This window comes from Phaseolus vulgaris, chromosome 3 (genome assembly GCF_000499845.2).
Source record: "Phaseolus vulgaris cultivar G19833 chromosome 3, P. vulgaris v2.0, whole genome shotgun sequence".
Taxonomy (NCBI): Eukaryota; Viridiplantae; Streptophyta; class Magnoliopsida; order Fabales; family Fabaceae; genus Phaseolus; species Phaseolus vulgaris.
This window is the reverse complement of record NC_023757.2, coordinates 48,060,192-48,075,494: the sequence shown is the minus strand read 5'-3', so window position 1 is coordinate 48,075,494 and position 15,303 is coordinate 48,060,192. Positions and strand designations below refer to the sequence as shown.

The 15,303-nt window shown below is 33.8% G+C and overlaps 2 protein-coding genes and 1 pseudogene across 2 annotated transcripts; 1 reads left to right on the top strand and 2 right to left on the bottom strand.

The window, feature by feature from the left end:
• Positions 1-5,418: 5,418 nt before the first annotated feature.
• LOC137805680 (uncharacterized) lies at positions 5,419-5,919 on the bottom strand. Its single transcript, XM_068605619.1, has 2 exons — positions 5,728-5,919; positions 5,419-5,679 (listed from the first exon to the last, which is right to left on the bottom strand). The coding sequence occupies exons 1-2, from the start codon at positions 5,917-5,919 to the stop codon at positions 5,419-5,421; spliced, it is 453 nt and encodes a 150-aa protein (XP_068461720.1).
• Positions 5,920-8,107: 2,188 nt separating this feature from the next.
• LOC137808870 (small nucleolar RNA R71) lies at positions 8,108-8,213 on the top strand (annotated as a pseudogene).
• Positions 8,214-13,242: 5,029 nt separating this feature from the next.
• On the bottom strand, positions 13,243-14,906 carry LOC137808305 (uncharacterized). The gene is made up of 3 exons (XM_068609343.1): positions 14,000-14,906; positions 13,726-13,794; positions 13,243-13,629 (listed from the first exon to the last, which is right to left on the bottom strand). The coding sequence occupies exons 1-2, from the start codon at positions 14,504-14,506 to the stop codon at positions 13,741-13,743; spliced, it is 561 nt and encodes a 186-aa protein (XP_068465444.1). The 5' UTR covers positions 14,507-14,906; the 3' UTR covers positions 13,243-13,629; positions 13,726-13,740.
• Between the last annotated feature and the right edge of the window lie 397 nt (positions 14,907-15,303).

Genomic DNA, 15,303 nt, shown 5'->3' with positions numbered 1-15,303 from the left:
TTGGCAGCGACGGACCATCAGGAGCCTAAAAAGCACTTTGCTAGTTACAAGGTGAGCAGAGTCAAAGATAGTGTTAATCTGATTTGGGGTTGTGTGTGAATAACAATGGTAAGAGAATTATGGAAACACAGGAACAATAGGATCTTTAGAGGTGGAAGGATAAATCATAATGAGATTTTTACTCTAGCTCAACTAAAGGCCTGGTCTTGGATAAAGTCCAAAACACATGTGGTATGTTTCTTCTACTCTGATTGGTGCCTGGAATCACTGGTTTGTATGAAGTCTGTCAAAAACTTTTAGGAGGACTTTTTTTATTTGTGGGGCTATGCTTGTTAGTTATGTCTTGTATGATAGGTTGTTTTAAGGCTTTTCACTATGTAATGAGGTAGGAGGGTGAATTTCTTAGAAAGGTCTTTTGTATACGGGTTGAGGTATCCCTGAAATATCTCGTATTTATTCATTCATTTTTTGTTGATAAAAAAAATCAAGAAATGTGACTCTAATGAGAGTCAAACTCATGGTAGATCAAAGTCTCTAAGGAAGAAACGTCTCAAATGCTATCATTGTGGCAATAGAATGCATGTAAAAAATATTGTTGGCATATGAAGAATGGAGAAAAGAACTCTGAAGCATCAAACTCACAAGGTTGTGTTGCAAGTACCTCAGAAGACAAAGATAGAGAAGAAGCATTCAGATGATTCTTTTGAGTCAAAAGAGGAGCATGAAGAACAATAGCCAAATGAGGTTACAAATGGAAGACTCTAACAATCAACAAGAGAAAAGGTTAAACCATCTTGGCACTCACAATAAGTTATGACAAGTCATGATGGGTATTGTCTTCTAAAAGAAGAAGGAGAGCCTTCAACATTTGAAGAGGTTGTGAGTGGTTCAGGTGCTTCATTATGGATGACGATGATGTAATAAGAAAAAAAGTTTTTCACAAAAATAAGACATGGAAGCTTGTTTAACTTCCAAAAGGTCGGAAAGCCATTGGTTGCAAATGGGTATATTAGATTAAACTATATGACAATGATCAATTGGAATGGTATCATGCTAGAATGATAATAAAGATATATGTTCAGAAAGAAGACTGTTGGAAATCCCACATCGACTAGAGATGAGGATATTTTATTGTATATAAGTAGGTGCAAACCTTATCTTATAAGCCGGTTTTATGAGACTGAATTAGGCTTAAAGTCTGCTTCTTAGTATGGTAACAGAGCCATTTCAAGCCTATCTAACAATTATTTGTTGGGCTTATTAGGTCACCCGCTATCAGGCCGTGTCACTCTCGGCGTGAGGGGGTGTGTTGGAGATCTCACATCGACTAGAGATAAGGACATTTCATTGTATATAAGTGGGTGCAAACCTCACCTTATACACTTATATGTCAGTTTTTATGAGGTTGAGTTAGTTTTAAAGTTCACTTCTTAATAAAGACATTGACTTTAGTGATATATTCTCACTAGTTGTTAGATTGTTAGATTGACAACAATTAGAGTTGTTTTGGTTTTATGTGTTGCATTTGATTTATATCTTGAGCAATTGGATGCAAAAAGTGTTTTTTCTTCATGGAGAAGAGGAAATATATATGCTCAAATTATAAGGCTATAAAGAATAAGAAAACTTGGTTTGCATGTTGACCAAATCTTTATACAATTTGAAGAAGATGCCCAGGTGTTAGACTGTCAATACCATCATTTATTTAGTGTTAGACAATCTAACATTGTGTTAAACAGTCAATACTAAGTTTGTTTTTTAGTTTGATTGTGAAACGGTAACGATAAGAGGAACAATAAGTTGGTTATCCAAGTTACAACATGGTGTAACTTTGTCTAGAGAAGCTTAGTACATGGTAACTACGCAAACATGCTAGGAAGTTTTCTGAATTCAAAAGTTAATGGAGATACAAGTAGAAAATTTTTATTGTATATTGTAACCGTCAAAGTACCTTGCACATTATAAAAAATCCTACCTTGAAAATTTTCATTTTGTCTTTGCCAAAAGTTTCAAACCTTTCTAAGCTTTCTTCCATCCATTCATTTCACCAAACATTTCAAACCTACATGACCATTTCACATATCAAACTGGTTTTAAAAACATCAAATGTTAAAACATACTACTAAATCAAAACAAAATTAAAGACACATTTCAAAACAAAACACTGGGTTGCCTCCCAGCAAGCGCTCGTTTAACGTCATATAGCTTGACGCCTGATTTACTTAAGGATCATTGAAGTGGATCATAGTGGTGTGCCTTTCAACTTCACCACCAAAATAATGCTTCAATCTTTGTCCATTAACCACCCAACTTCTTTTTGAGACAGGATCTTCCAATTTCACTGCTTCATATGGTTTTACTTGTTTGACTTGGAATGGTCCTGACCATTTTGATTTGAGTTTTCCATTGAAAAGCCTCAACCTGGAATTAAATAACAACACCAATTGACCTGATTCAAAAGTTCTTTTCAAAAAATTTCTGTCATGATAAAATTTGACTCGATCTTTATAAAGTTTTGAAGATTGGTAAGCATTGAATCTCATTTCTTCAAGTTCATGAAGTTGCACTTTTCTCTTCTCTCCAGCAACTTTAGGATCAAAGTTTAGAAACTTGATTGCCCAGTATGCTTTGTGTTCCAGTTCTACCGAAAGATGACATGTTTTACCATAAATCAATTGGAATGGAGACAGAGATGTAGGTGTCTTAAATGTTGTTCTATAAGCTCAGAGAGCTTCCTCAAGCTTGTTAGACCAATCCTTTCTGGAAGAAGATACTATTTTTTTCCAAAATCTTCTTAATTTCCCGGTTAGAAACCTCTGCATGACCATTAGTTTGAGGATGGTAGGTTGTTGCTACTTTATGTCTAACTCCATAATGTTCTAAAACCTTTTAAAGTTGAGCATTACAAAAATGTGAACCTCCATCACTTATCAAAACTCTAGGAGTACCAAACCTGGTGAAAATATTTCTCTTGAGAAATTTGATTACAGTTTTGGCATCAGCTTTCTGAGTTGCAGCTGCTTCCACCCATCTAAAGACATACTCAACTGCTAGTAAAATATATTCATTTGAGAATGATGATGGCAGTGGTCTTATAAAATCAACTCCCCAACAATCAAATATTTCAATTTCTTGAATGTTCTGCAATGGCATTTCATGCCTTCTTGTAATAGCTCCTGTTCTTTGACAACTATCACACTTCTGAACATGTTCATGTGCATCTTTGAACAGAGTTGGCCAATAAAATCCAGATTGTAACACTTTAGCTGTTGTCCTTTGTCCATTGAAATGACCTCCATATGGTGAATTGTACAATGCCATAGAATATTTTTAGCTTCATTTCTTGTAACACACCGCCTTATCAAGTTATCTGCACCAATTTTGAATAGATAAGGGTCATCCCATACATAATGATTAGCATCTTTGAAAAAAAAATTCTTTTGATGCCATCCAAAATCTTCAGGAACTACTCCTGCAGCTTTAAAATTTGCCAAATCTGCAAACCATGACCTTTCTTGAATTGCAAGGAGTTTTTCATAAGGAAACTCATCTATCACTTCTGATTCAAGTGCAGTTACTTCCTCATTTGCAAGTCTTGATAGGTGATCTGCCACATTGTTTTCACTGCCCTTTTTATCCTTTATTTCTAAATCAAATTCCTGTAGCAGAAGAATTCATCTTATTAGTCTTGGCTTGGAATCTGATTTTGTCAACAAGTACCTAATTGCAGCATGGTCAGTAAAAACAATCACTTTAGAACCAATAAGGTAAGATCTAAATTTTTCAAGTGCATACACTATAGCAAGCAATTCTTTTTCAGTAGTTGTATAATTACTTTGAGCATCATTTAAGACTTTACTTGCATAGTGTATCACATGAAAATTTTTCTCTTTTCTTTGTCCCAATACTGCTCCTACTGCATAATCACTAGCATCACACATAAGTTCAAAATGATGAAGCCAATTAGGTGTAGTGATTATGGTTGCAGAAATGAGTTTTTCTTTTAAATTCTTAAAAGCAATTAAACAGTTTTCATCAAAATTAAATGCAGTATCCTTATTCAGTAAATTGCAGAGAGGTTTTGCAATCTTTGAAAAATCCTTGATGAATCTCCTGTAAAAACCAGCATGACCCAGAAAACTTCTGATTCCTTTGATGTTGACTGGTGGAGGTAGCTTTTCAATAATTTCAACTTTGGCTCTATCTACCTCAATCCCTTTGCTAGAGATTTTGTGTCCTAAAACTATGTTTTCTCTCACCATAAAGTGACATTTTTCCCAATTGAGAACAAGATTGGTCTCCACACACCGTTTTAGTACGGTATCTAAATTCTTCAAACAAGAACTAAAAGTAGCTCCATAAACTTCAATGCCCTTTTCTAATAGATCTGCAAAAGTAGCAAACATGCATCTTTGAAAAGTTGTTGGAGCATTACACAGTCCAAATGGCATCTTTCTATATGCAAAAATACCAAAAGGACAAGTGAAAGCAGTCTTTTCTTGATCTTCTAGATTTACAACAATCTGATTATAACCTGAATAACCATCCAAAAAGCAATAATAAGCCTTGTCTGCCAATCTCTCCAGCATTTGATCCATGAAGGGTAGTGGAAAATGATCTTTTCTTGTGGCTTGATTGAGTTTTCTATAATCAATACACATCCTCCAACCTGTGACTGTTCTTGTTGGAATTAACTCATTTTTGTCATTATGAATTACTGTCATGCCACATTTCTTTGGAACTACTTGCACAAGACTGACCCAGGCACTATCTGATATAGGATAAATCATCCATGCTTCCAACAGCTTCTGAACTTCTTTCTTTACTGCTTCCTTCATAGTAGGATGTAGGCGTCTTTGAGGTTGAGCTACAAGTTTGAAGTCTTGTTCCATGTGAATTTTGTGCATACAATAAGAAGGACTTATGCCTTTCAAATCAGATAGAGTCCATCATATTGCTCCTTTATTTGACTTTAACACTTTCACTACTTCCTCTTCTTCTTCTGCTGTTAGAGAGTTGCTGAGAATGACTGGTTTCTCCCCATTTTCTGCCAGAAAAACATATTTCAAATGAGTTGGTAGTTGTTTCAATTCTATCTTCTGAGGTTGAGAAATTTCTTCTTTGATTAGATTTTGCTTTTGACTAACATCATAAAGAATCTCTTTAGCCTTATCTAACTCTTCAACACCGTCTTGTATTTCTTTTCTTTCCCCTTCATCTATGTCTTCAATACTATCCATGATAACTTTCATTAAAGGTTCAACTGTTAAACAATTTTTTTGAGTTTCAAAACAAATATCATCAATCACATCCACTCTGAAACACTCTTTTTGATCATTTGAATACTTCATTGCTTCAAAAACATTGAAGCTTACTTCTTCATCTTGAACACAAACCTTTAATTTTCCTTTGTCTACATCAATTGGCAGTTTTCATAAATGGTCTTCCCAATATCAAAGGTACTTCAACATCTTCTTCAATATCCATAACAACAAAATCTACTGGAAAGAGAAATTTATCCACCTTTACCAACAAATCTTCAACTATTCCATGTGGATATTTGATTGATCTATCAGCCAACTGCAAAGTCATTCTTGTTGGTCTCACTTCTACATCTCCAATTTTCTTTAGCATTGATAAAGGCATCAAATTAATACTAGCTCCAAGATCCAATAATGTCTTTCCAACAGTGAGATTTCATATGGTAACTGGCAAAGTGAAACTCACAGGATCTATGGATTTCTGTGGTAATGATTTTTGAATTATAGCACTGCATCCAGCTTCCAATTCAACTATTTCCTGGTCATTGAACTTTCTTTTCTTTGTCAATAATTCCTTCATGAATTTAGCATATGTAGGCATCTGCTCTAAAGCTTCAGTAAATGGAATGTTAATTTGCAATCTTTTGAGAATATCCATAAATCTTGCAAATTGTCTTTCCTTGCATTTCTTTGTAGGAGCATGTGGATAAGGTACATCTTTGATGGGAACACTCCTCTCTTGTTTCTCACTTTTTTCATTTTTTTCTATTTTCTCTCTGTTCCGACCGGTTGACTCGGGGACGTCTTTGTGCGCAACCTTGCCCGTCAGCTAAGGACACCTTCCCTCTGGCAATCTGTGAACACCTGCAAAGAAGGACAAATGGGCGCCCTAGCGGCCGTTTGCACTCCGACGCTCAAGTCAGCTGGCAAGAAACACCAAAACTCTAAAAAGAGTTGTGTATTGTGTATCTTTTCTTCCTCTGGCAAAAAACCTTTCTCTAGTCCCTTGTGCGTAGCCTCAAGACTCGAGCAAGCAACTAGAGTGTATTCTGGGAAAATTTGCCAAAAGTCTAAACCCCGTTTCCAACATTCAAGGTTCTATTTAAACGACTCTAGCATTTAAAGCGTCTTAAAGCGCATTTAAGGTTACGAAACGTTCAACGCCTTTAAGACGTTAAATCGCTTGAAGCATTTAAAGTCCCTTAAACGCTCGAAACGTAAACTTTAATTATCTCATACCTGACAAATTGATGTTTCTGTTCTGACCTGGCTGCTATTACACATGGAGGGCCTCACAGCACCGTGACCCAACTCAGGGGTATTTCGTCGTGTGAGTCCTCCTTCCTTGGAGTGCATCTGGCGCAAGGGGTGACTTTTTGGGTGCCAACTCATCCCCCCAAACCTCTAGTCACTCGCTTTGAGAGCGTATCTACCTTCCTCTCGTACCCTGCACCTGGTTACCCCTGGGCGTGACCCTCTCATGAGTCGTATCTATCCCAAGGGCCTCTCTAGGGTGACATGGGCATTTCGCGAGTCAGATTGCTCTCCACTGGCGCTAGTATTATGGCCTTGAAGCCACCCTTCTCTTCACTTTATCATTGTTCCTGCGCTTGGCGCGACCGAAGCCTCCATGGCGCCACTCCCTCCGTGGTCTTTCCTACCCACGGGTATCGGGGAGTGACATTGCTGGTGGCTTGTTGGGCGACACCTTATCTTGGCGACACCTTGCTTGGGCGACGCCTTATCTTGGCGACACTATGTTAAGGCGATGCCCTTCTTTGGCGACGCCTTGTCCTAGCGACGCCTCGTTTAATTATTCTGCTGACTTCCTTTCTTTGACCCCTTTGCAGGGTCTCGCCACATGTTGACCTTGGCCCCGACGTTGACTTTGACTTTGGTCAACGCCCGGGGGCGGGACAGTACACTCTCCCATATCTACAACATCTTCTTTATTCCTTCCTTCTCCTCCCTCACACTAAATTTGTTCTTTTTCACTCTTTATATCTTTTAAAACCTCCTCTTCAACAACTAAATTATCTCCAACTTCTTTTCCTATAACTTTCCCACTTCTAGTAGTGATAGACATGCAATGCTCATTGGGATTGGTTTGTGTATTGGCTGAAAATTGACTTCCTTGATTATCAGCTAATTGTTTAGCCAATTGCCCCACCTGTGTCTCTAAATTTCTTATTGATGCTTCAGTATTTTTCTGATTGGATAGAGAGGCTTGCATGAACTTCTCAAAAGTATCTTCTAATTTGGATGTTCTCTCATGAATGGAAGGATAATGTGGTTGCTGTTGATAAGGAATTTGTCTGTTAGATGATCCAGCCTTTTGCTTCCACCCAAATCCTTGATTTGGATTATTCCTCCATCCTTGAGTCATGTTATTTGGATAATTATATGCAAAGCCACCTTGCCTTCCTTGATTATTCATATACTGAACCTCTTCCTCTGATGAATTTTGGTAAGAGCATTGGCCATTAAGATGATCTCCCCCACAAAAATCACACTTCAAAGCTTGATTTTGCATTGAGGGAGAATTTACTGCATGTAATTGTTGAGGCAGTTTTGACATTTGCTTGGTTAATGCCTCAATTTGCTGAGTCAAAATCTTATTTTGTGCTAAAATTGCGTCTGAAGTATTAAGATCCAGCACCCCTTGCTTTTGCAATGTATATCTATCGTGTTGAGCTTGGTAATCTGTTGAGGCTAAGGCATCAATGATTCTTGTAGCTTGTTCTGCATCAACACTCATCAGTGTACTTCATGCTGCAGCATCCAAGATCATTTTAGTATCAGACCTCAAACCATTGTGGAACATGTTCAACTGAGCAATATCCTCAAAGCCATGATTAGGACATCTTCTTAACATCACTTTAAAGCGTTCCCAAGCTTCACAAAAAGGTTCATCTGGCCCTTGCCTGAATGTGGAGATATCAGACTTAGCCTTGATATATCGAGAGAGTGGGAAGAATCTGTGTAGGAATTTCTCTTCTACATCATTCCAACTACTTAGACTCTGGTTTGGATGCGACTTTAACCATTCTTTTGCTTTTCCTGCAAGTGAGAAAGGAAATAGACGCAAATAAACAAATTCAATATCATTTTCCTCGAAGCCCATGGTCACAACCAACTCATATAATGTGGATAAATGAGTATAAGGGTCTTCATGATCCATTCCAGTGAATTGATGAGTGCTGATTAAGCTAAGAAAAGCTGGCTTCATTTCTAATGATTTGGTGGCAGAAGGTATGGCTATGCTGGAGAAATGCCTTGGTCCTTGTTGCATAACATAGTCTCCTAATGTCCTTCTAGGTGGATTTTGTCTATTTTCAGCCATTTGGAACTCTGTTTGATTGTGTGAGTTGAGAGTGTTGGAAGATTCTCCTTTTGCTTGTCCTTACTTCTTCTTTTCTTCTCTCTTCTTGCTCTGATTTTTTCTAGCTGTCTTCTCAATTTCTGGATCAAACTCCAATTGATCTTCAGGAACCTGTCCTCTCAATAACATGTATCTAAGACAACTCAAGCAAGAATTAGCACAGGATAAAAGAATAAGATCTAAACAAGTGTCTATTCACAAAGAAAACAAAATATTCACAATACTCAATGAGTTATACTTCAGAAATTCTTAAAAGAAATTGTTCCCCGGCAACGACGCCAAAAACTTATTGATTTTTCTCGGCAAGTGTACCGAATCAACTGTAATATAGTACTCTTTAAAGTACGAATGTCGAACCCACAGGGAACAATTCTAATTAAGATGTTCTGTTATAAAACTCATTAAGTATAGAAAATAATTTTGAGACTTTGTTCATAACCAAATTCGGAGAGTTAGGGTTTGATTCAGGACGTAACAAAACCAACTTATCAAATATAGAGAAAGATACTTGGGATTGAATTGCGTCTATCTCAATCATCTGTTTTTTGAATAATACAATATATAATACTCAAAACTACTTATTCTTGATGCTTAATTTAAAGTCATTCATCTTGATTCCTCACAGATGAAATTCATAAGATAATTTCTCAAACACTGATTCCTCAGATATTTAACAAATCGTCCAACTTTAGGAACAAAATTATAATGCAATCAATAACCTGGAATCTATTCCTAGCATTACAAGTTATCAAGTATTTTCGTTTATTTCAGATCCTTAAAGGTACTTTCCAGTTAAATTTAAGGATCAAAATCAAGACTCTATTGATCAGACAGAATCAAGCAATAAGCATAAAATGAAAATACCAAGAACAAGTAGAAAAGAGAATTTTATATATAGATCACCAAGAATACATTTGATCAAGGTAAATTACATTCAATCCCAAGTTAGAAAGAACTTAGACACTCATGACAGCTCCTTCAATCTTCATTCTTGATCTGGATTGCATAAGAAGGGTTGATCTAAGCAAGTTCTTCTCCTAAGATCAGAGGTTTCTTCTCTTTCTCTCACTAGTCTCTCTCTATAAAAACCCAATTTTTTTCCCCACGCTCGTTTTGAGTTATGTTTCAGAATTTATATAATCAACTTTAGCTCAAGCTAGCCCGTTTTAGCTTAAGCTAGATCTTTTGGTGCATTTTTAGCTTGAGCTAGCGATTCTAGCCTGAGCTAGATCAGTACTGCACCTTTAAGCAACTCTGGACAGTTTTAGCTTGAGCTAGCAATTCTAGCCTGGGCTAGAATTGTACTGCACCTTTAATCAACTCTGGACAGTTTTAGTTTGAGCTAAATCTTCTTGTGATCCAATTAAGTTTTTACTTTTTTTTCTTTCAATGCCAGCTTGAATACATTCTTTCAATGCTTCATATTCATCTGCAATTTACACAAAAATTGAGATTAAATTTCTTCATTTGTTTCTTGGTTCAAAAAATATATAATCAGCTTCAATAATTCTCATATTAGGATAATTTTCTTACATTAAGCAACAATTAAGTTCCAAAGTGTTCAATTTTCTCAATCATAAAAATTACACATTGGCACTTATCAAGCACATAGGTATATAATATACCACTTTGTTTGAGAAGTAATAAAGGAAAGAATTATGGATATGCAAAAGATTTACACCAATAAAAATCTAACTAATGTTATGAAAAAGTCTATTAGAATTGACATGTTTATATGAGAATCAATTTTAGTTTGCCTATCCCAAAAATAAGCAGCAAGATGCATAAAATAAAGCACGATATGAAAATTTGGTTCATTTCATTAAAATATTGAAATAGAAGAAATGTGAGATGAGAAAAGAAGTTTCACATGAAAAAATTTACTTTCCGATGGAATAGTCACTTTCATACTTACTTTTATTGTTATAAAAGGAACACAATGTTTTCTTAGTATACCACATTAAAATCATTTCATTTTTTTTTTGTTGCTTTAGTGCTTAAGAGAAAAATAAAAAGATAAAAAATAATTTATGTTTATAATTGTTTTTCTTATTTTCAAAAGAAAGTATTATTATTTTTTCTTTAAAATTAAAGTGAAAAGTATTACAATTTTATTTATATTACCTAGTATTTATTTTGTTTATTTTGTTTATCTTTTATTTTAGTTGTGAATATATAAGATATCAACATTTTATTATTTTATAAGTTTGTAAGTTTCAATTATTTACCTTTTAATTTGTTTTAATACTAAAATTTCTTGTTTCAATAGTCTCAAAAGACTAAAGTTTTTTTTTCAAAAGCATTTATATTGATCTCTTTTACCAAACCTTTTTTAAGGAAATATATGTAACATTTCTAATGTTATTGTTTTTTTAAAATTATCAAAATTATAAACCTATAACACATAAATTTAAAATTATTTTTAAAAAAAAAAAATCAAAAGTTGGGTTGATTAATTGTTGTCAGAAAAAAAAAATATTTCTAAATATTTTTTATATTTTCTATTTAATTAATTATTCTTTTCTAAATAAAATTTAGATGTCATTGGAATGGTAGTGGAAAATAATTAATAATTTTTATTATTTTATTATTTTTATAAATAAATAATTAAAAAATTAATACACTTTAATATATATATATATATATATTTGTAACATAATGTTAAAAAATTATATAATTATTATTTTTTTAAAGAAAAGTTATTTAGTTATTTTAAAATTATTTAATTATTTATTTTATTAAATAAAAGAATAAATTATCTTTATTTATTGAAAGATAAAATTATCCAATTAAAAGATAATGCAGAAAGATTAAAAATTTAAATAGTGTATTTTCTTTATATGATATAGATTATAAAAATTCACGGGATTAATAAAGTATGTTTACTGAATCTGTTACATTCAAATGAACTTAAATTTCAAAGTTTGTATACAATATGAATTGATGTGAACTAAATATTCATTTCTATAAATAATATGTTAATTTATTAGGTATAAAATAATTTTTTTAATGCACCACATAGACACAATTTATGTCAACCTCAATATTATAAGAATGTTACACAATATTTAATTTAAATGAAAATGGTATTAAATAAATTGAATTGTATTAAAAAAGTTAAATTGTTAAAAAAATATTAAATTAATATATTAATTTAGTTTACAAATATTGAATTGATCTTAAACAGAAGTTGTTTGAACTAATTCAAATAATTTAAAATATTTCTATTTAGTTTAGTTAATTCTAATCATGGAGTTCTTTATTTAAATAATTATGTAATTTGGTTTAGATATTTCAAATTACTTTTAAATTTGGTTCAGTTTTACAGTAATTTGTCTATTCATTTTCAAGACACGCAATTAATTAACATTTTAATTCTATCAATAGATTGTAAAGTTAGTGGATTTGGAAGGAAAGAAATGAGGTAATACATTATTTAAATTGTTAGGATTGAGAAAAGAATGAAAAAAGAAATAAAAGAAGGAAGATTGCAGAAAATAAAAAATATTAAAATTGAAGGAAAGAGTGTGAAATGAGAAAAAAAATATTAAATAAATTTATTTATTATAAATACTTTATTTTTTAATTTAAATAATTTTAGTTTTAATTATTGAGTTTATTATAATAAAGAACTACATAAATATTAATAAAAAAATTAATGACATAATTAATTATATTAAAAAATAATGGACTATATATTAAATTTTTCCATAAATTATTTTTTAAGAAAATATAAATCTCAATTTTTGTGTTTTTAATGACTATACACATCTTTTTTTTTAATTTTCTTTCTTTTGTTCTTATCTTCTTTACTCTATCTATAGAAACAAACACAAACTTAATATAATTCAACTGAAAAATTCAATTCTAGATATATTGAATTCAATATTTCATAAAAAGTCAATTACGTATTGAATACGAGCTTCTGGAGGTAATAGTTGGGCACAAGCATCATTCACGTTTTCAAAGCACCAACAGAGCATTAAAGATTGTAATTCCCCACTGCAATTTCAAATACTGACACCAAAGATTGAGAGAGCATTAAAAGAAATAGAAAATGAAATATTAGTATTTTAAATATAAATGTTTAAAAGTTTCAGTATTTTTCTTAATTTTTGTAATTGGAGTTTATGTGTCTGTTTTCATGATAAAGTATAATAATTTTAAATTAATGTAGAGGTTGAGAGACTTTGGTAAGAGAGATGGGGTTGTGAGGGAAAGAATAGAAAAGCTTATGGAAGGGTGTGTCTGCCACATCAGCACGACATATCATCAGTTAATGGAGCCACGTCAGTAACAAGTCCAGTCAACAGAAAATGGGATCTTGGTCAAACACATGGGTCAAATCAACCAACACTGGTTGTGTGAAATTTCAAAACGGAACTGGTCAGGAACCGGAGAACAGAGATTGGTGTATGGAAGAAACCACAAGCTAATCCTGGGTTAAGAGTTCAATGGAGATGATAATGTGTAAAGTTCATGTTATTCATACTCTAAGCTCAAATTCTATCACTATAAATCAATCAAGTTACTATGATTATGATGACGTTGAAGAGAAATTAGTAACATTGACAAGGTAGGGTTTGTTTGCAAGAGATCTGAACCAAAAACTCTTCTTTCTTCCCAACATTAATTAAAGCCAAATGAAATGAATTCACGTACAAACATTTCGTACCCCACCACTCTCCTTCATCCATCTCATGCATATAACAATGGAAGATTTTAACCAAGACTGAAATATCGCTAGCTTAAGAAGGTGCAACACTAAAAAGTAAAGAAAGAGGATTCAATCCTTTTCTTTTTGCTGGCCTTCTCAATTCAACTGCAAATAATTTGTACAACAAACAGTGAAATCCTAACCACTAGGTGGACCAAAAATCAGAGAATTATGGAAGAATCAAAGCTGACAAACAAAAGCCTAATAGCATAATTTCACCGCCGTGGTTTGGTTCTGAAACTGAAGGAAAAAAAAAATGCCCCGTCACCCTACAAAGAGAGATGAAAACAAAAAACCAACAGTAAATAAATACATATTGAAAGGCCATGTATCACTCCTGTTCCTACACAGCACAAATCCAATACCTTCTTCAGTTAACTCTATAACCCAATCTCAACATCCCTACGACCTGATCCTCCTTCATTCAACAACTCCTGCATCGTACCAAAATATAAAAGATCTACATTAACTCCAGCAAAAATTTAGAAGACAAGCACACTAAAACCTTAAATGTAGGAGATCCATGTAAGTTATGATATGATCAAAATAATGTACATAAATGAGAGGCAACACTCTTTCGAGGTTGAACAAGGTTGTAACACAGATTCAAAGAATAAAAACATGTGAGGGGGAACTAACCTGTGAATTCACATTAAGCCTAGCTCCTTCATTGAACAAACCAGCTCTTCTTGTTTCAACAGCTGTGTCAGAGGAGCCTTCACTCTTGTCAACCTTCTTGGATCCAAGGTGACTTTTTCTAAGACCCAGAAAGCCTTTCCACCTAGTGGAGGAGCCTTTGGGAGGCCTGAGAGAGAAGTCTTGGTACCCCTCATCGTCGTCGTCATCATGCACAAGGAGCTCTTCCCTGAGAGTGGTGGTGGCCCTCTTGGTATCCTTGAAGGGCAACAACCTTCCTTTGAAAAAAAGCTCATCAGCACTCATCATTGAGTAGTTGGTCACAGAAAACTCGAAGTCTGAGGACACTGCAGGAGCCTCTGATCTGCTGGCGCTGCTGTGTTCCTGCTTTGTGGCTTGCTGAGCATCCACAAAGTCGTTCGAGAAAGAAATTCTGGGACTCACTGGAGCGCAGTGATGATGGTGATGGCGACCCTTGTGCTCCGAGTTGTACATCTCTAAGCATGCCATGAGACCAAGAATAACAACATGGAAATTATAAGAGTGCAAAATGGATCGATATGTGATGTGAGGCACAACCAAAGAGCCTATTAAATTCTACTTGGGACCCCTCTCACTGTTACATCTTACAACCCACTCTAACATGTTTGTATTTATATTCACTAATCTTATGTTCTCTAATAAATCTTGATTCTATCTTCTAATAAGATGATTAATAAGAGAATGTGATATGTAAAACCTTTACGAATTAGTATTTGTATAAAACTAAACAATTTAAGTAACTGAGTATAAGTTTTGTCGTTATTCATTTATACATACATCAAATATACCTATTTTTTGAAAATGTTTCACCTTTTCTAAAAAAAATCACATCGTTGATGCCATGAGATGATGTTCTATGAAAACAAAAGAGTTGTTTTAAAAGGATGCTTTTCTTTTTAAGAAAGCATAGATGTAAGAGTGTAGACATATGTTTAAAGTTTAATAAAGATGTTGATATGGTTTGTATTAAATGAAATGGTGTAGAATTAAAGTTTACATTAAATGGAACTGGTGTGTGTTGTCACAAGATGTTAATTTAGCGTTCAATAGAAGGAATGTACTGTCTCTCGAGTTACACCAGCTCACACTTTGGGAGTAAGTGAAGCCGCTGAAACTGCCAACAGAGGTCATTTTCTTTTGTTTCTTTCTTTTACCCCACGGGTAACTGATGCGAAGATTGCCTTTTTAGGCCAATCCCTTTCGCTTCCATGTTTATTAAATGATAAACAAAGTTTTGGGAAGATTCTAAGAACTTGCACTTGGAA